Source organism: Vanessa atalanta, chromosome 30 (genome assembly GCF_905147765.1).
Source record: "Vanessa atalanta chromosome 30, ilVanAtal1.2, whole genome shotgun sequence".
Classification (NCBI taxonomy): domain Eukaryota; kingdom Metazoa; phylum Arthropoda; class Insecta; order Lepidoptera; family Nymphalidae; genus Vanessa; species Vanessa atalanta.
Window position 1 is genome coordinate 2304378 of NC_061900.1, and position 20549 is coordinate 2324926.

At 38.4% G+C, this 20549-nt stretch overlaps 1 protein-coding gene across 4 annotated transcripts in view; it reads left to right on the forward strand.

Annotated features, from left to right (window-relative positions):
• The window catches only part of LOC125075321 (la-related protein 1), an 83808-nt gene that overhangs the window by 54477 nt on the left and 8782 nt on the right, over positions 1 to 20549 (forward strand). For 3 of the 4 annotated variants that reach the window (XR_007120191.1, XR_007120192.1, XM_047687050.1), the window contains exons 4-17: positions 4755 to 4874; positions 7149 to 7266; positions 8358 to 8471; positions 9050 to 9204; positions 13634 to 13797; positions 14299 to 14656; positions 15358 to 15644; positions 15941 to 16048; positions 16506 to 16594; positions 17087 to 17166; positions 17561 to 17709; positions 18220 to 18373; positions 19141 to 19197; positions 20166 to 20288. Coding sequence is in view for 2 of the 4 variants with exons in the window: in XM_047687050.1 (XP_047543006.1) it covers positions 4755 to 4874; positions 7149 to 7266; positions 8358 to 8471; positions 9050 to 9204; positions 13634 to 13797; positions 14299 to 14656; positions 15358 to 15644; positions 15941 to 16048; positions 16506 to 16594; positions 17087 to 17166; positions 17561 to 17709; positions 18220 to 18373; positions 19141 to 19197; positions 20166 to 20288 (2076 nt within the window). In the remaining 2 variants the exon portion in view is untranslated. The remainder of the gene's footprint in view (positions 1 to 4754; positions 4875 to 7148; positions 7267 to 8357; positions 8472 to 9049; positions 9205 to 13633; positions 13798 to 14298; positions 14657 to 15357; positions 15645 to 15940; positions 16049 to 16505; positions 16595 to 17086; positions 17167 to 17560; positions 17710 to 18219; positions 18374 to 19140; positions 19198 to 20165; positions 20289 to 20549) is intronic. The other variant, XM_047687051.1, reaches the window with a different exon arrangement.

Here is a 20549-nt window from a genome sequence, read left to right on the forward strand (position 1 = left end):
ACTGTTCAATAAATACAAGGAAATCAAACGCGATTCGAGTCGGTTTTTTCGAAAAGAAAACATTTGTAAATTGTAAAGGCTGCCTGTTAACGTCTCACTCCTGGGCAAAGACCTCCCGTCCCCTTTCGAAGTTATTTGACGCGGCTTACAGTAGAGTGAACTAGCAAAAATCGTCACCTATGACATCCAGGTGATCTCACCCTCTCTTTATCTCTGCTCTTTCTAATTTCTGCGCATTTATTTAAACTTTAGTTTTTTCTCTGTCTTTATGATGTAGTTTGGCGGACGAGATGGGCCACCTGATAGTAAGTGGTCACCAATGGCGAATGGGAACTAAGATGTTATGTCCCTTGTGCCTGTAGTTACTCTGGCTCACTCACCCTTCAAACCGGAATACAACAATACTGGCGGTAGTTTCACTCAATATAGTTTGTTAAATGACGATTCAAAAGTTCTCGTAAATGCCTACTTGAATTAAGTATCTTTTGATTATGACTGAGTACTGCTGTTTGGCGGTAGAATATTCGTTGAGTGGGTGGTACCTACCCAGACGGGCTTGCACAGAACTCCTACCACCGAGAATTGTCATTTAACTTCTAAAATGTTGTATGTTTGTATTGTGTGTGTTATTTAATACATAATAGGTATATAGCGAAAGTAACTACGTTCTCACCCGTGATATGTTTTTTTTTAATAACTTTTCTATATGTTGTCGCAATATTTTAAAGCTTTCGATTATAACATAATATTGCTCGAATCGTTGATTCGAATATAGATTTCATTTACATATTCGAATATCTCTTTACCCCAGTCTCGAGGAACCGGTATCTTAATAGCTTCCTAGTCAGTCGAAATGTCACTCATTTACGTGATAATATATTAAAATTTATATGTCACATACATTCTTTGCGTGTTGAATTAATTATCGTTATATATTATTATTTTATGTTTTTGGTTTTCGTGCTTTCAAAGATATATCGATTTTAATTGATTTATGTAAAATTTATAATATCAAATTTTAATTCAAAAAAAAGTTGACTTCAAATACTGACGGTGTATAATCTATAATATATTTGTAAATAAATTCAAGTATATAAAAAAAATATCTTTCAACTTGTCTCAAAATTTATAAGCCATCAAACAAAAAGTGTATATTCCCAAACAATAAATGTAAATCAGGTCATAAATGACGAAGTTCTGACGGTAAAAACAAACATTTAAGTCCTTTCTCTTTTGTGGAGGTAACTTAATAATTGTACTGGATTATGAACTATTATACGCCACATCTTGCCTGTATGTGTTTTTAAGAATTAAACGACTGTACGTTTGTTTGAGTATAAAAAAGTAGCCTAAAGTCTTTCGCGGGGTTCAAGCATGCTGGACAATAAATTTCAGTTCAGCGGATTAGCCGTGAAAGCGTAAAGGAATAAGATATAACAGATCTATCGGTTTTAAATTCACTAACTGCAACTGTATGTGCGGTTCCATGTGAAACATATGATCCAGCATCACTGTTAGTGCTCTAATCCAATCACAGAACGCGTAAAGACAAATAAACAACTTTGACCTTGAATTGACGCAATTTCATTGGTCGAGAGCTTGAACACTGTTCGTTATGAATTGGTGGAAAAATTACGTTTTGAATTTCGGCGATGTTGTAATAGTAACTTTGGAAGTAAAATTTAAATGGATTTACGGATTCAGCCACATGTGTATTCCGCCAACCCGCATTGGAGCAGCGTGGTGGAATATGCTCCAAAACCTTCTCCTCAAAGGGAGAGGAGGCCTTTATCCCAGCAGTGGGACATTTACGGGCTGCTTATGTTATATATTATGTTGTCGTTTCTAGAAATATAATATTACTTAATCGTTACCAGAACAAATGAACATACTGTAAGTACGAAAGGGCGTATGTACAAAACTTTTATTTTCATATACTTGTATGATATATGTACCAACGATGTAAATAGTATACGCGCTCACACAAGACAGTAGAGAGCGAATGGAGAGTCGTGACGTCATAAGAGAGCGTCATGACGTTTGCCGTCACGATACACGAGTCGGTCTCAAACCCGAGGCATAAACGTTTTTTGTCATCGAAAAACTGCTCAATTGAATGCTCACCTTTTAAGTTTAATAAAAATAGGTTCATACGACCTTCTGCACTTATAACAGCGATAAACATTTATTAATTAATTGTCAGTGAAATCAAATGAAATGCCAAGTGATTAAAAAAAATATATATAAACAAAGTGTAGTGTTAAAGAATGGTGATATAAGTGTAATATAAGTTTTACATATAATGACGGCCGGAGTCGCGACACGGAGGAAGGGGAGGGCGAGAAAGAGTTGGGCGAGGGTCGGCCATGATGGACAGGTAACTACGAATATACTCTATTCCAAACATAACAGGAGAAAAGCCAAATAATATTTGACGGCAAATTGACGCGACATCATTGACCGAGAGCTTGGTTAATCTATGATATTCGCAATGGATTTGCGAAAAAATTACGTTTTGAACGTCGACGAAACCGTTATCGGAATTTTAGGAGTAAAATTAAAGTGAAAATATGTAGTTAAGTGCAATAGTGTTGTGTTATAAATAAATATATATTAATCATAAACTCTTAGTAGTGCACAATATAGCTGAGTTGTTCGCAAATCGCATGAAGTACGTAAATCTAAGTACTGTTTATCTTTTTTCCCACTTCCATTGAACTTGGCTATAATTAGATATACTTTAAAAAATAGGGGCCGAGTATATCCGGTGACTAAGAAACGAGCAATTCTGATTTTTCATAAACTGAATTTGTGTTTATTGTGTCTGAAGGATGTCTCCGATTTCCTTTTCTTTGCACAGAGAACGTTTTTGGGCATATATAATGTTACCGGAAATATAATCAATTTACCAATTACAAATTAAAAATATACATATTTGTCGTATTTTATGATCCAAGTTCCAACAAAGGACTTATTAAACATTTACTTTCTTTCCGAAACATTGGTAGAGTTGAAATATTGTCGATTCAAAAAATGCTTTATTGTAAAGTTTACTTGAATGATATACATTTGATATGGTATCTCATATGGTCTGGCAAATGGGTCACCTGATGGTAATCGGTCACCACTATCCATAGACATTGGTATTGCCCCCACCGCTAAGTGCGTGGGATGTCTCAGTCAATTACAGGCTGATAATATGTACTATACTAATTAGGACTAATTCAGTGTTAGTTAGTATTTTATGTATCTTAATTAAAACACTAGGTTAGCCTATCTGGGTAAGTACCACCCGCTCTGATGTACTCCGGCATAAGAAAAACGACTTAGTTCCAAATTTCGGTGGTGCATTAGCGATCGATGGAATTGTTCCTATTTCTTACGACGATATTGGCTATAGGTCGGTAGTGACCATTATATAACTCATTATCCAATATGCTCAACTATTGGAAATTAAAAAAAAAATGTTTACGTCATAATCGTGTTTGATTAAATATGTCGTACTTAATGTATGTTATTGTGTCAGAAACGAGTGTGATTTTTATCACAACATCGTCAATGATTTCATCCGTTCGATTCGATGTTTGCGTAATTTTTTATTATCAATCAAGATCGTAAAACAATTTACATGTATCGTATTATTTGAGGCATACATTTGAGTTACTATGTTGTATCGGCCACACTTTTAGCGGGTGTCTAGTGAAACGATGTGTGTTCCTGTTCTGATATAATTGATTTTACGTTTAAAAGAAGAAGACAGCACATCGTCATGTCATAATCCGTATTCAATTTTTTTTTTTTATATTCGTTGTTAATATAATTGTTAAGGATGCATGTCTTCGGTAATTAAGAATAAAAATGTTTTGTGGTAGCAATCGAAAAAGGGGGGCGAGATGGTTAATCCAGTCATTTGTTTATCAAAATGTTCTTCATTCAAGTAATCTCTTTATAAGGTACTTTGAATCGTCATGTTACACTACTGGTCCAGAATGTTGAGTAGAGTGAGAGGAATCGGCATGACTTTCAGCAGTTACACCACAAATTTAGATTAGGCTGGATACAGAATGTTCATTAGATTATATAAAAACCGAGCGTATCTATTTTATGCGTACGCTGACGTCAGACCATACTTGATCATCATAATCAGGGCCGGATCTATCATATGGCTTTTTGGGCCTCAGCCCAGAGCCCCGTGAATTCTAGGTGGTCCAAGCTAAGATAATGCGAGAGGATAAGCCATAATTTCATTAAATTAAAGAGATCGTATGGTTTGCAGCCATGCGAGGCCTGCAATTGATCAAACCCGTTCAATTAATTTAATTCAAGTCTACGTTCAGATATGTCTTAGATGGGTCCCTAAGTAGTGTTAGCCCAGGGCTCCCTAAACTTACGGTCCGGCTCTGATTTTAAAATAAATGGCTGCTTGGTCATTAAAAGCACTTCCTGGTGGTAATACCTCGATTTACTACTTTAGAATAATTTTTACAGTTTATAACGGCACACGAGATAAATACAAAAGCTTAGTTTTAGATGGACAATTCACCAAGGTTTGAAGGGGGCGAAAAATGACGACGGTTGTTGAAGATGTCGGAAAAAGTCACGCCGACTTTAATAGCGTGCGCCATTTAAACAAATAGAGTTTAAAGTATTTCAATGTAGGCGTTTTATGCAGAGCCTTATTCTTTACGGGCAAAAACACAAAAAATCTATTTTTGGTTATGGAATCTTCTAATATTAATGATAATTGTCCACAGGCGTCCGACTTCACGGATATCGGTGATGATTGGCCAACGCTAGGGGCGGCAGTCGCTGGGGCGAGATGTCATTCGACACCACCGCCCCACGAGGACTCCGCACACCATAACGGAAACGCGGTAAGAACTACGTACCTATGTCCCATAATTTTTCAGAATTATTGGCAATATCAAAATCTTGTCAATTTTTTTGGGTGCAAATCCACCGAGAAGTCTAGTGGTTCAACGGCCGCTTGTGATTTCGCTAATGAAAGGACCCTTTTTGACTTCACTAGTTGGCAGGGCTTTGTGCAAGTCCGTCTGGGTGTTACCACCCAATCATCAGATATTCTACCACCAAACACCAATACTTAGTATCGTTATATTGCGGTTTGAAGGGTGATTGAGCCTGTGTACAAGCACAAAGGACATAACATCTTAGCTCCCAAGGTTGGTGGCGCATTGATGTAATATAAGGAATGGTTATTATTTCTTACAGCGTCAATGTCTATGGGCGTTGGTGACCACTTACCATCAGGTCTGACTACTTATTACAAACTTTTCGAAGGAACTGTTTGTTTGTCAGCGTAAAGAAGGAGAAACGTTTGCTTTGCATGAAATTGGTTCCTGACTTAACAAATAATATGTACAAATTTCCTCTTGTCGGGCTTACGCCTAAAGTTTGAAGGTTATTTTAATATGACATGTAGATCTCTTCACGATGTTTTCTCAATCCTCCACGAGATTAATCATTTATATAATGAATCTGAAGATTTGAATTTGTTTTATGAAAGCGCTTATCCCTGGAACTACCCGTCAGGTTTGAATCATTATTTCGCGATTTGATGAGCTAAATTATTGGATTAATTTATTGATTTATATTTATTCATAATACAATACCAGTCAATTTAACTAATTTAACTTCTAGAGTTCTTTGTTTCTTAAAACGACTTTGTTGCCATTCAAATGTAATTTTTTTTCTAAAATCCATGATTAATGTCGAAGATTACTCAAGATCTCGACCAATGATATCGCGTAAATTCAAGATCATAGTTGTTATTAGAGCAGTTAAGACCACTCCTCTTGTGGCTAGAATAATCTATAGAGTGACTGTCCCGTTCTTTAGGCCTCTAATCTCCTGTCAGTGGAGATACTGGGTTACGCGAAACGGGTAAAGAAAATTTCTTTCATTGCTTTATATATTGTATTTTCTAATAAATACTAATGTTGCTATGAGAGGAAACAAATTATATCGTAAGACCTTAAAAAAAGACAATTCGGTTCTTTTTTTTTTGGTAGTTACTTCAGATGTACTTCAGATGATGATTTACTTGGTGGTAGGGCTTTGTGCAAGCCCGTCTGGGTAGGTACCACCCACTCATCAGATATTCTACCGCCAAATAACAGTACTCTGTATTGTTGTGTTCCGGCTAGAAGGGTGAGTGAGCCAGTGTAATCACAGGCACAAGGGACATAACATCTTAGTTCCCGAGGTTGGTGGCGCATAGGTGATGTAAGGAATGGTTAATATTTCTGGTGGCTATGGTGGCTGGTAATATGCTCGTCCGCCAACCAATGCCATAAAAAAAAATGTGGAAAATTTGATGGTACAGCTTACAGAATAATCGTCAGTCTGTGAGGCAGTACTCGAGCGGCCCTAATAAAAATTAACATAGCTGTACCATACGACCTAGATAAGGTCGTAGTAGTATAAAAATAGTATTATATGTAGCACCCCTCTAACATTATGCGGCGTGATAGCGCTCTGTTAACGTCAGATCATAAAAATCCTGATTCTCTTTGCTATAATTTATTCCTTACAACTTTATAAAACAGTCATATAATATTATAAATAAATCATGACTACATACGTGACTTGGGGGGTAAATTATGGTAGCTCCCTTCGTCACGTGTAAAGTTGTCCTGACCGATGTCAGAAAAACTTGCGATTTCGATCTGACATAACAGGAACCGCTTCAATCGCAGTACCAACGGCTTTACGAGCTTTGAATCTCGGACCAGACTTGCATTTGCATATCGAGGCATGGGAATGTACACAACAGACTTCCAGCAGCCGGGCTGTTACTGTGGTTTTTTCAGCTTTTCATCAGCCCGTCCTGGGGTTTTAAACTGTTCACTTTGGGTTCTGCGGCCTTACATATACCCACAAAACCAACGAGGCAGGTCTTAGAACTCATCACATGTTCTATCAGCAATATTTAGTGTTGCTGTTACCGGTTTGAGTTTGAAGATTGAGCCAGTGTAACTACAGGCACAAGGGACTTAACGTCTTAGTTTCCAAGGTTGATAGTGCATTGGCAATGTAAGGAATTATTATTTTTTCATACCGCCTATGTCTATGAGTGGTTCTGATCCTTTATAAATATTTATGTCTATTTTATCTGTATTTTCCAGGATCAAGAACGGAAACCGCTCGAAGAGCAACAGGTGAAGGTGGAGAAGGTCGAACCGACTCATAATCACCAGGGAAACAACGACAGACATTTGCAACACGATAAGAACAAAGCAGCAGGTTCGTATTTTACCGTTAGTACGTCACTGGTAGCTCGGTAATATCCCACTGCTGGGAGTGCCGGGATAATGCCGCGTGTTCAGGTCAAGGTTCTGAGTTTATACAAATTTTCTTCTCGTGTATAATCTTATTACATATTTGATTTCAATTAATAATAAAACAATCAAGAATTTCATCATTAACTATTTTATTAACTCAATACAACACCGCCCCCCCCCCCTTAACAAAAAAGTAATTAGCTTTTAATTGTCTCATTGACAGACAGGGGGGTTAGTCACTGTCAGTCCCTGACTTCTCCATTTAAGTAGAAGGTTGAGAGGTCCTTCCAATCCGCTGCACCAATGCAGTTTGGTGTATACATATGTGAGGGGTTTTCATCCTTCAATTTGGACACCCGTAATCTTCGTTTCAGCCCCTCTACATCAGACAGCGACCTGTTTGCTGATTGTCTATGGTCATTTCCCGTTATTTAGGCCTCTAATCTCTTATCACTGGAGATACAGGGTTACGCAAAACGGGTAAAGAAAAATATCTTCCAATAATATACTTAGTATTTTTATTAGATACTAGTGTTTACGAAGAGAACATTTTATATCGGCGACTCTTAGAGGATAAGAATTATATAGATATACATCGTTGCTGAAAGTATTTCTAATGAGATCTAAACTTATAAAGAGGTTTTGTTTGTTTGTGGGAGTCTCGGAAACTAAAGATCCGATTATTATTATGACCAGTACAAAACTATATTAATCCTGAGTGATGAGATGCCTTTGACTTCGTTTTCATTGTAGGGTTTGTTGGCATGACATGTGAAGCCTTTGTCCTTTCTCGGAGTTTATATCAAATTTTCATCAAAATCGGTTCAGTAGTGTAGCCGTGAAAGAGCAACAGACAGACAGTGTTATTTTTGAATTTATAATATTAGTATAGATATTTTTTTTTTATTAACAAATTGCACCAGTACAATGTCGTTGCGGAGTTGCTTGCCTTTGGGCAGTGGTGACCACTTACCTTCAGGTGGCACATTGCCAGTATTTAATATATATAATGCAAGTTAATTCATTATTAACAGTTTATTTTCTCAATTCCAGCTGGTAAGGGTGGCAGCAAGTCCGGCAAGCACAAATGGGTGCCATTAGATATAGACGTAAAAGCCGCGAGACCCTCGAAACATGGACCACAGCATCCGCCCAGACAAGATCACGGTATGATTACATTTTTCAATTGACGTTTCTATTGACGCGTTTTGAAAAATGACAAGGGTTTATTTTACAACGTGCGCGTACAGGGTGACGTGAAAGCTACACGATCAAGTCGCTCGCTAAACTGACTATTAAGTGTCAAGTCACTCGAAATAGACGACTTCTCACCTTATCGAATTTGACAGTGTTTATTTCATTGCAAATTTAAATGGTGCATGTTCAAATTTGAAAGAGGTTAAGTCGTGGTGACAAAAGAAGAAATTACATTTATCATAATAATAATTATTATTTTATTATTATCAATAAGTAGATTACTGTTACTACGCCGACGGAATAGAAATTCTCACGCGCGTACATGTGTACAGGATATTTGTCTTTAACGTGAATATTCTATACAGAGAATACTAATGATTATAATACACGAGTTTCGAACGAGAGTCCAAATTAAAATACACCTCATTCAAGTGAAATCTGAAGAGTCGATCATAACATTTTCCAAAGTCGTATCGTTCTACGAGCGTGCGGTCACAGCGTAGAAGAGGATAGATCTAGTTTTTTAATACCGCATGCGTCGTCCTCAGACACGGTGTCGCTGAACGGCGAGGAGTCCCGCGGGCGCGGCGCGGGGCGCGGGAGGGGCGCGGCGAGAGCGCGCGGGGCCCGCCGCGCCGGCGCGCGCGCCGCCTCGCTGCACCCGCCGCCGCACGCGCTCTACCACCACCCCGACATGCCGCAGGTAACGCTGACACGCCACCACACACCACCTCACACCACACTCCGTCGCACGCTGTCTGTTTGGACCGTGTCGTGCGGTAACGTCCCAACTCACGGAGACACCGATTAAAATTATCCTACCCTATTACCTGTCACATAGTGTTATTCTTATTATTCTATTTTAGAAATGTTTCAAAACGTTATCCTGTGTGGTTTTTTTTTTTAAGTCTTTTGTACTCAGGCAACCGGGCAACCAATTTTTTTTTTGAGGAAATATGGTACATTTCTAGAAAGACAACTATATAGAAATATACATATATTGTTATAAGTACCTTATCGGAATACAAATATTGAGAAAATTAGAGTCGTTTCCGAGATGTATTAAATGGATTTATATAAAAAAAAAAACGCTCGTTTAATATTAATAACTTTATTAGTATTATACAATGCGGTCAAATTACTGTGCACATAAGCTCTTTTTATCCGATCACTCGACCAACAACAGCATCAATATTAGCAAAGCACTATTTGAAATATTGAAATGACTGGTTTCGGTTCCAAACGGGGAGTTCCATGACGAAAAGTGTTGTCATAAAAAAAAATAAGGGAGATTTGATTATCTAGACATGTAGAGTATAGTAATATTGAACGCAAAATCACACGCACTCACGTTGCACGTTCCCCTGTTATTTTAATCTCTATTTTGTTTTTTTCACACGCACGCACACACACGTAATTTTTTTTTGCGATTTATTTTTGATTTTTAAATCGCATATAAATTGTTATTGACTTTAAATTCACACACGCAAGTCTTACACTCACACGCACGTTGTTATAGTGCTTGAGTTGATATTTAAACCATTAAATGGCTTAAATGTCAATTAAAAGTATATTGACTTTAAATATACACACGCACACGTCACGCACGCGCATACCCAGGACACGCGCGCGCACGCACGTAATAGATAGTCCTTGAATCTTTTATTCTTTATCTAAAATCGTTTGAACACATAGATAGTCTTCGAAGCATACATTTTTATTTGTTTAAATTGTGATTTTTTGAATCAATACTTTGGTTTGTTTTTTTTAATTTAATCGTAAAAGTGCATAAAGGGGAGGACTGAGGATAAAGCTATTCCTCCAAGCACTCCAATGTGAGTTCGTTGAAACACGTGGCAGATTCACATGACAGGCAGGTTTCCTCACTATGTTTTGCGACCACATTTAATTCTAAACTCAAATGAAAATTCATTTGTTCGAGCATAATTGTGTAACGGTCGAAACACACACTTTTACGTTCTGACACACATAGTTAACATGTCGCTGGACGCAGTTCATACGCATAAGGTTCTTGGAAGGAGAAAGGAACCTCAGTATTTGAGACATTTATTGCCTAAATAGGGATAATTGTCGCCGGCTCACGTTTAGAGGTCAGTCCTCAGGTTCTAGACCATACAAAGTAGCCCATGTTTTTTCTAGAAGTTTAAGTTTATTTTAAACACAATCAAATCATTTTCAGTGGTTTGACCGTGAAAGAACAGACAGAAACACTAAGAGTTACTTTCGCTTTTGTATTATTAGTATAGACATTGCTTCATTGAAACTAGTAGCCTTTTCTTTGAATGTATGCTTCGAATATATCACTACACACACGCAGACGCACACGCACACGCACGCACGTATAAACACACTTATATTCTGTTTCTTTTGTTTTTTATAATTGAAGCTTCTTTCCGAGTTCAGTGAGAGTCGATTTTTAATTTCATACGTAAGTTTTCGGGCTCAGTAAGATGTTTCGATGGTCGTTTTTTTTTTTGCGCCAGGGCACAGCACTAGCTATGCTCGTGTCTATGGCAACTGCTATGACAACTTTTCACTGGAAGAGCTTGTCATACCAGATATCCCTTTCCCTTATCCTCTATGCATTTCATGTCATCTTTGGTATTTTTGTTATGGGCGCTGATCATTATGTTAAAGTACATTCTAATGGCAGGAGTAGTAAGTAAACAGAACCTTAGATTCACATGGTCCATGCGATTTGTTAATAGCACTTAACTGCTTATATCCACTTTAATTTTTTCTTCCTAACTTTCGATGACAACATCGCCGATACTCAAAGCCCTAATTAATACAGTATTTATTATACTCTCAGTGATATCATGTCGATTCAAGGTTTCGTTCCGTATCTCCTGTCATCTAAATGATATATATGTATCAAGGTCACGTATAATATCACAATGCCACGTGGTCTTATCGGAGTAGGACTGCGCTCCATGTGCCGTGACGTCACTCGGCCACGTGGCGTCTATAAAGCTAAGGATGGATATTTGACAAAACGGTACAATTTGTGATTTGCAGTTTTAAAATGGAAATTTGACTTTGATTTTTGTAATTTTATTAAGTTTTTTAGTGTACCATTCCGTCTCTTATCTGTCTTTTCATAATTTCAATAAATAATCGCCCATAACGTGTAAGCGCTGCTTTATTAACTGGGGTTTGCTTGTGCTTTTATATTTTAATACTACCTGTCTGCTATGATTTATTCACTTATGATAAAGGCGTTTCCGTTGAAAATACGTTTCGATTGAAATAAATTTCAATTAATTTTGAAATTATTGCATATGTTCATGGGTCGTGGGTTTTTTATTTAAATAATGTACAGTTAGGAATATAAAATGGTTGGTAAAATCGTAATGAAAAACTAAACTACTATACGATACAAATTCATATCTCAGTATGAATTTTTAGTAGTATTTTTGTGCTGACTCTACTAGTAAGATTCTTATAACGACATTATAAGTACGTTGCGTATACATTATCGTAAAGAATGCAGTAATAAATGTATGATATACATTTTATTTAATTTTCATTAGGATCGCAATTCATTGTTCGTTTATTAGTATTTTAAAAAAAAAATTCGAATTAACTGCTAACCATACTTAACACTTCCTGGGTCGCTATTGACGTTATAATATTCATTCACGATGGCGTGCACGTCGACGTTAACGAATAATTTCGCTTTTAAATCAATCAATTTAGCTTTTAATTTTTTTTTAAGATTTTAATTGGATCATCGGTTCCACATATTATCCCTCAAATACAAACAAACAATTATTACTTTTTTATAATATTAGTATGTAATATATAATATAATGGACGGTTTATTATGCTTCTTATATAATTATCGTCTTGTTAATACAATAAATGTTAAATTAACTTCGCAATGACTTAATAAACTTTATACAAGTACGAACGCTTTAAAATCGTTGTTTCATATGTAAAGTTAAATAGATAGATAAGATAGGAGAGGTCGATATTAACCGATGGTTCCGAGTTCAATCCCGGACAAGCACTATTGTATTTGTGCTTATTGGTGTCTTGATATAGAAGGGGACGACTAAAGAAACGATGGATGGATTGTGTGAAAGATGATATGGCTGGAGAGAATGTTAACTGTGAGATGATGTCAGACAGAGTATGGAAGAAGAAGACACGCAGCGCCGACCCCAGATAACATTGGGTAAGGGCAGGAGGATGATGACGAAGGTGTCATGATATCCTGTTACTTGATTCTATCAACCCGCAATGTCGCCACGTGTTCGAGTAAGATCCGAAATTTTCTCATAACGGAGAGTAGATCTCAGCTCAGCTTTAGAACAAGTACATACATGATACTTTATTTTTTTCAATGTAGATATACTATCGGCTTAAAATATATTATAGGGGTAGTGTAGGGGTAGAAGTAGCAAGTGTTTGGTACGTTTACCCGGGATGAAAAGTTATTCTTGACTACAATGTATCTCTCTGCCAAATTTCATTATAATCCGCTGAGCGTTCTGGCGTAATTGAGAAACAAATATGCGTGTAACTTACATTTTTAATATTAGTAAGGTCCGAAAAATAATATAATATATAATTAGAGAATACTTCTTCCACGCGGTCAAGATTTATATACAGTGACTATTTATAATTCACATTTGTATATATTTAAGGATTTAATATTAATAATTAATTCTTGTGTATATAAATATAATTTATTGTATGGTTCTTTGTTATGAAGAGGTGACAGACGTTTCGAGAATCGTTCTTTTATGAAGTTTACTTCGATTTTTTAAATTAATAATTAAAAAGTTTTCGTGTAAAAATAATTAATGAGACGATAATTATAGTAATTGGTTTAAATAATTACTAACGATCATAATAACTACCATTAAGGGCAGTGTATGGAAAGGTACCGTTTTGATAGTAACCATTTTATAACAGTAGTTTATTCGATATAATATATGTTAAACGATTGTTAAACTAACTTGGCTTGTGTTAGTACCGTTAGAAAAAAAATATGTATTCAACAAAAAATGGCTACTTTCATATAAGAATAATATTACTAACTCATCCATATATTGCGGTTATCATACATACATCAACGCATACGCTCCCCCCTTCCCCCCTAGCTGCGCGTTCAGCCGGCCATACCGCAGGTGGTGCTCCGGTACGGTATCGGCGGTCTCCCCATCGCGCCGCTCGCTCAGGCGTTCTACTACGGCGCGGCCAGCGGGGCTCCGTACGGTATGGCGTTGGATCAGGCGACGCTCAAGGACCTCATCAAGAATCAAATGTGAGTTGATTTCGGGTTATATGACGTCATATACATATAAATTCAGTTAATCATTTGTCGAAAAGAATCGTGTAATATTGCTTCCAGTGTTAATAATGTTGGTGACCACTCATTATAAGGTAGTCCGATCGCTCTTAACGCTCGTCTCCTTTAAATATAATCGATAATCGGTCCAGAGTCATGAATCCCAAGTAGAGAAGTCGAGCACCGTGTGCTTAACTTTTGAATATAACCTTTTTGACGACCTCCATGGTCGAGTAGTGTGTACACCGGTTTTCACGGGTACGCTACTCTGAGGTCCCGGATTCGATTTCCGGCCGAGTCGATGTAGAGGGGGTTCATTAATTTTCTATGATGTCTCTGGTCTGGGTATTTGTGGTATCGTGCCTAACACAAGTGCTTTAGCTACTTCCATTGGGATCAGAGTAATGTATGTGATGTTGTCCAATATTTATGTAAAAAAAATAAATAACAACCCGTCCCGTGGCCCCCCGCCCGCAGCGAGTACTACTTCAGCCCCGACAACCTGGCGCGCGACTTCTTCCTGCGGCGCAAGATGTCGGCGGACGGCACGATCCCCGTGACGCTGATCGCGTCGTTCCACCGCGTGCGCGCGCTCACGGCCGACGTGCAGCTCGTGCTCGACGCCATCCGCGACTCCGAGCGCCTGCAGCTCATCAACGGGTTCAAGGTGCGGACGGCCTTCGAGCCCACCAAGTGGCCGATCCTCGACCTCACCAACCACGAGGACGACCGCGAGAGGCCGGACGACTCCGAGAAACGAGGCGACGACGAGAGGATACAGAGTAAAGAAGTGCCCGAGAAGGCGAAAGAGGCGGAGGCTGCTGTCGAAGTTGCGGTGAGTTGAATTTTGTTATTGCGGTGTTAAATATTCACGGACGAAACGGTAAGTAACACAGTGATAGGCTATTTGACGGGTTTTTAAAATCCATTTTATATTATTTTGACAAAATGGCGCTGCAATGGGGTCGGCGACGTCACTTGTCTCTATTGTAATCTGTGGCTCATATAATCCACATACAGTAGGCAAACGAGGTTAACAAGCAGGTGACGTCATCACAAACCCGACCAATCAGGAGCGTTTTGTGTCACGTGACAAACGAAAAAAAAATGCATTTTTATTTATGGATTTTTGAATGAATTAATTATTATTTTCAACTTTCGTTGTTAAATAACCATTTTTAAACTCGTAATATATACTGGTTACAATAATTGACACTTTATTTTTCGCATTGTCAAATAGCCTAATACCCTTTTCTGACAATTAAATTAACACATTTATGTGTTAAATAAGTAAATGTTCTTATAATAATTGGCCCAGAAACATTGACGCTGTATGATATGTCCGCGTTATTGTAGTATCGTTGTATCTCCTCTTCCGTAGCTTTGGGATGCTCTATGTTTTTCAACATCCCTTTCATGTAACGAAAGATGCTTTAACTTGACGCCTCCTTGAATATTTTCCCCTCAATTATCGTCGCCTATTAAGTTTACTTTGAACGATTGAGTTACTTGTATTAACATAAATCAATTTCACAGCAAAAACCAACGCCGGTCGAACCGGAAGACGAAAAGATTTCATCAGCCACAGAACCCGAAGAAGTGGCTGAAGCGAAGCCAGATAAATCAGAGCCAACTCCGGAAGAACCTCAGCCGACTCCGCAGGAACCTAAACCGACTCCACAGGAACCTCAGCCGACACCAGAGGAACCATCGCTCCCTGAAGAGAAAGAAACAGACGAGATTAGAGAAGGGAGCGAGAAGATTGATTCCAACGATGACCCCCCGCTACAGCCTGAGATTGCAGACAAACCCGGGGAGAAACGGTCAGTAGACTTACTAATAAGATTTAAAGAATTATTCATCTGTCAGATGACTTTTTGACCATGAGTTTATAGTGTGTCGATGGTTGCGGGTTCGAATCCTGCTCCACTGAATTTTCATGTGCATGTTTATTTTGTTTTTATAATTCATGTCGTGTTCAGTGTTGAAGGAAAAAATCGTGAATTACTAATATTATTTACCCCTCAATTTAAAGCTTGGGCCAGGATTTACGACGAAATCCGTATTTTATAACCCCGGTTTACCTTTCCGTTGTAACTATTCCCCCTTTCCGTTCCAGTCGCAAGAAGCAGATGGTGGGTATATTCCCCCTGGCCACGATGGGCGGTCCGCTCGTGGCGCCCGTGTCCAGCCTGCTGCGCGCCGTCCCGCCTCCGCCGCTGCCCAGGTACCGCCACCGCAGTACTCGACATATACTCTATTCCAACCGTAACAGGAGAAAAGCTAAATAAACAACATTTGACAGCAAATTGACGCGATATTATTGGTTAATCTATGATATTTACAATAGATTTGTGAAAAAAATGCGTTTTGAACGTCGACAAAACTGTTCTCATAATTTTCTTACATAAGTAGTCAAGTGTAATAGTGTTGTATTATAAATAAAGATATGTTAATCGTAAACTGTCAGTAGTGCACGATATAGCTGAGTTATTAGCAAACCGCCTGAAATACTTAAATCTAAGGTTCGTTTATCTTTTTTCCTACTTCCATTGAAATAGACTGTACGTGTGCCGTGTAAACTGTATACGGAATATATAAATATATCGTATTTATTTATTTGTCAACAAATTTCAAGAATATCTATTAAATATTATAGCGATTTAATATATTGCTGTTTTCAGAATGTTCCGCACTGGTCGAACGTCGTTGCTGGCCCACGACCATCTCAACCCAGACGTGCCCGAATTCGTGCCGCAAGCTAGACGCGCTGGTAAATACATCCACAGATAACATTCGTCGTTAACTAGAGCGAATCTATTTGCTATGATATAAACATTGTGTGATGTTGATAACATCGTTTCACTTTTACTTTGCACGGTTAAGCACTAATAAGACTATACATATAATTGTGCAAACATTTTTACTCAGTCAAGCGAAAGAAAATAGATAGATGTCCTTAAGTACAAGTGTTTTGTACCTTTGTAATGGTTTATACTTTAACAAATGACGACGTCTGTGGTCGAGTATTGTGTAAACCGGTTTTCATGAGTACAAAATTCATTAGTTTTCTACGTTGTCTTGGGTCTGGGTGTTCGTGGTACCGTCGTTACTTCTGATTTTCCTTAACACAAGTGCTTTATATACTTATATTGGGATCAGAGTAATGTATGTGATGTTGTACAACATTATTAATAATATACTTGAAAAAATTGGTAATTGTTTTCAAATGTCTGTTATTTATTAATGTTATTTCTCTCTCCAGAAGAACCGAGTTCTGAGAAATCAAATATTCAAGACGGTCAAGCGAGCCTCGAGAACGTCGATCCTGATGTCTGGACCGAGGTAACTATGGTTTTGTTTTAGACTACACAAGTAAAGACATAGTCAGGATTTGCTTCTGCGGGAGGAGCGAAGCTTGTCTAAGTTGATCTTTTATTTTATGTTCATTTATCTTAATTTGTAATGCAGACTCATGGCTCATCGCAGTTATTAAAGATAATATTTGTTTTTTTTATTATTTGTGTAGATTTGACGAAGGGGATTTTTTCGCTAATTTTTGTTACGTTCGGTTACGTATTTTTAATTTAAAAATTCTTCTCTTGCATAAACTTTTTTCAATTCAAAATTCAATAACCCGTGTGAAATATGATAATAACAAAACCCGTGAATGTAGTATGGAACCTAAAATATGAACACGCTAAAGACGACCACACCCCCCCCCCCTCCCCCCCCGCAGGTGAAGCGGCGCACGAAGGCGGGCTCGCGCGAGCGCGCCGCCCCCGCGCCGCCCGCGCCCGAGGACGAGCCGCGCGAGGAGCTGCACTTCCAGCTCGACGAGGAGCTCGACCTGCCGCCGCCGCGCCACAACACCTTCACCGACGCCTGGTCGGTGCCGCCACTCTAAACGCTCTCAACCGATGAAAATATAATATAATTGTATTTTAAAGCCATTTCTTTTCTGTGGTTATACCCAATACGGAACAATAGCTTGCAAATTAAGTCAAATTCATATATCGAAGAAGGAGAAGCATTTAAAACTTTGACATTCTCCAAGCGTCGCCGTGTATCGCGCCAAAACCATAATGTAACTAACTCTATCTTAAGTATTCTATTTGTAACAGGAAAGTAAAACTATTGCATTGCAAGTATACGGTTGCTTCGGGATACTTATTACGCATTTAACTCATTTTTTTAATTCTTGTAAAAGTGACGGTCTCGCACCGGGTATGCGATATTGTATTTTTTTTTATTTTGTAATTGCATACCCGTAACAAACGATTCGAAACGATCAGGCGGTGCGAAGTATCCGTGACCGTATCTAAAATCGGTGAAACTGTATTCACGAAATATATATCCGTAACATCCCCGGTTTTGACATGCGCCTGCCTCCCTCAGGTCCGACGAGGAGTCCGACTTGGAGCTGTCGGATCGCGACATCGGCCGGCTGTTGATTGTAACGCAGACGGCGACCCGCCAGCCCAAGCACGACGGGCACGACCGTCAGGGCGACTGGGCAACGCGCACCAAGATCACTCAGGACTTGGAGCAGGTACGGCTGCCAATAGCATTAACTGTACGAATAATTCAAGTAGTAATAACGTTCATTTAAAATATAAAAATAAATAAATAAAATAAAAATGGCCTTTTAAATCCATGCAAAATCTACAGTTATAAAGATTTTTTTCTTTTTTTGAGTTGTATAAAAATAAATTACATTTCATTGCTAAGGTCTTCTTGGAAATTTTTGTGTTTGCATGGACCCCTCTCAGGTGAAGGCCTCCTCCAAGGCTTTCCATTTGTCTCGGTTGTTTGCTGTTATTAGCCAGTTTGTTCCTGCGGTCTTTTTTATGTCGTCCTCCCATCTCGTGTAAGGTGTCCCCACTCTCCGTTTGCCTGTTGGGCCCTTCCATGTAGTTACAATATATATATACGTATAATATTAACCGTTGATTATGGGTTCAAACCCAAAACACCATTGTATGTTCACGTGTTAAATTTGCTTCATCATCATTCATCTCGTACTCGATGGTGACGAAAAACATAGTGATGAAACCTGCTTGTGGTGTTTCTCACCACTATCACCAACCCGCATTAGAGCAGCGCGGTGGAATAAGTTCCAAGCCTTCTCAAAGGAAGAGGAGGCCAATTGTTTTCCGACGATTAAGCAGTTATAAGTCCGAACGACTGAATTTATTTTAGTGAAACTTTACAATAGTATAGCTTAGAATAACACATAGGTTATAATCCCCGTAAACGCAGGCGGAGCCACGGGCAAATACTAGTATATTAATATATGTTTACGTTTTTCAATTGCAGGTGATCACGGATGGTCTCAGACGCTATGAAGAGGACCTATGGAATGAATTTTCATCGGTGAGTTTTGTTTTTATATAAATAATAATAAATCATGAATTAATAACGCAAAGGTCGCTACATATATGTTTAGAGTTGGTGATAGTAGATAGATAGAGTATTTATCATCTCCAGTCCTCATATATTCTACCACAAAACATAACTTGGTATTGTTGTGAAGGGTGAGTGAGCCAGTGTAACTTCAGGCACAAAGACTACAACTTAGTTCCCGAGGTTTGTGAGGCATTAGCGATGTAAGGTATGGTTAATTTCTTACAGATGCAATGTCTATGGTCGGTGGTGTGATCACTCACCATCTGGTGGACCATTAGTCCGTCCGTCTATTTCATTAAAAATAAAAACTATTGTCGCTACTCTCGGTATGATTAGGTTTCTAATGATGTCTTATACATCAAAATCTGTTCAGGCATTTAAGAGTTATGATAGCATAAATAAACTCACACACATATCTTGAATCTTGAAAGCACATTACACTCATTGCCACGTGTATATATGACCTTTTAGAGTTAAATATTTTAAATTATTATTTACGATATGGTACGAACAGTAGCGACATCTATGTACAGTCTATACCGATCACAGAATGAGTAAGGCAAATAAACAACTTTGACCTTGAATTGATGAGACGTCATTGGTCGAGATCTTGAATACTCTGGTGTGCGATATTGATTCGTGATTGCGTTTTGAATTTAAATGAAGCTGTCATCCGAACATCGGATGTGAAATTGAAGTGGATGTATGTATTCGATGGTGTAGTGTTGTATTATAAAAAGATATATATTTATCTATAGAAAACTGTTTGTTTAGTGTACAATATTACAGAGCTGTTTGCAAATATGTAACGTTTTATTTTAAAAAAAATTGCATCCATACTCCAATTGCGCTATTGACGCTTTGTTTGTCTTGGAATGCATTGGAGTAGGCTTCATGTGTTGCGGGTTGTACTAAACGGGCTACCGTGTGCGCAGTCGTACAGCAGCACGCCGCAGTACCGCACCGTGTCGCTCATCTCCCGCGAGCAGTTCGAGGCGGCCGCGCCCGCCGAGCGCCACTGCAACCCCAGCGAGCCGCCGCCGCCGCCGCCCAGACCCGTCAGTACCGTAACCTCCCCCCACCTACACACACACACACAACCAGTGACTCGGTCACTTAGGTTTATTCACCCATAATCCGAGGGGACGGTAAATCCGATAAAAAATTTAAATATAATATACCTTTTAAAGCTAAGACATAAAGTAAAGTTTATTGTTGTATAATACAAATACGATTATGATGTCGTCCTGACTGATTTCGTTCATTACGGCAAATCTCAAGACCAACTAGCCAACTGCGCAGGACATATTGTACTACTG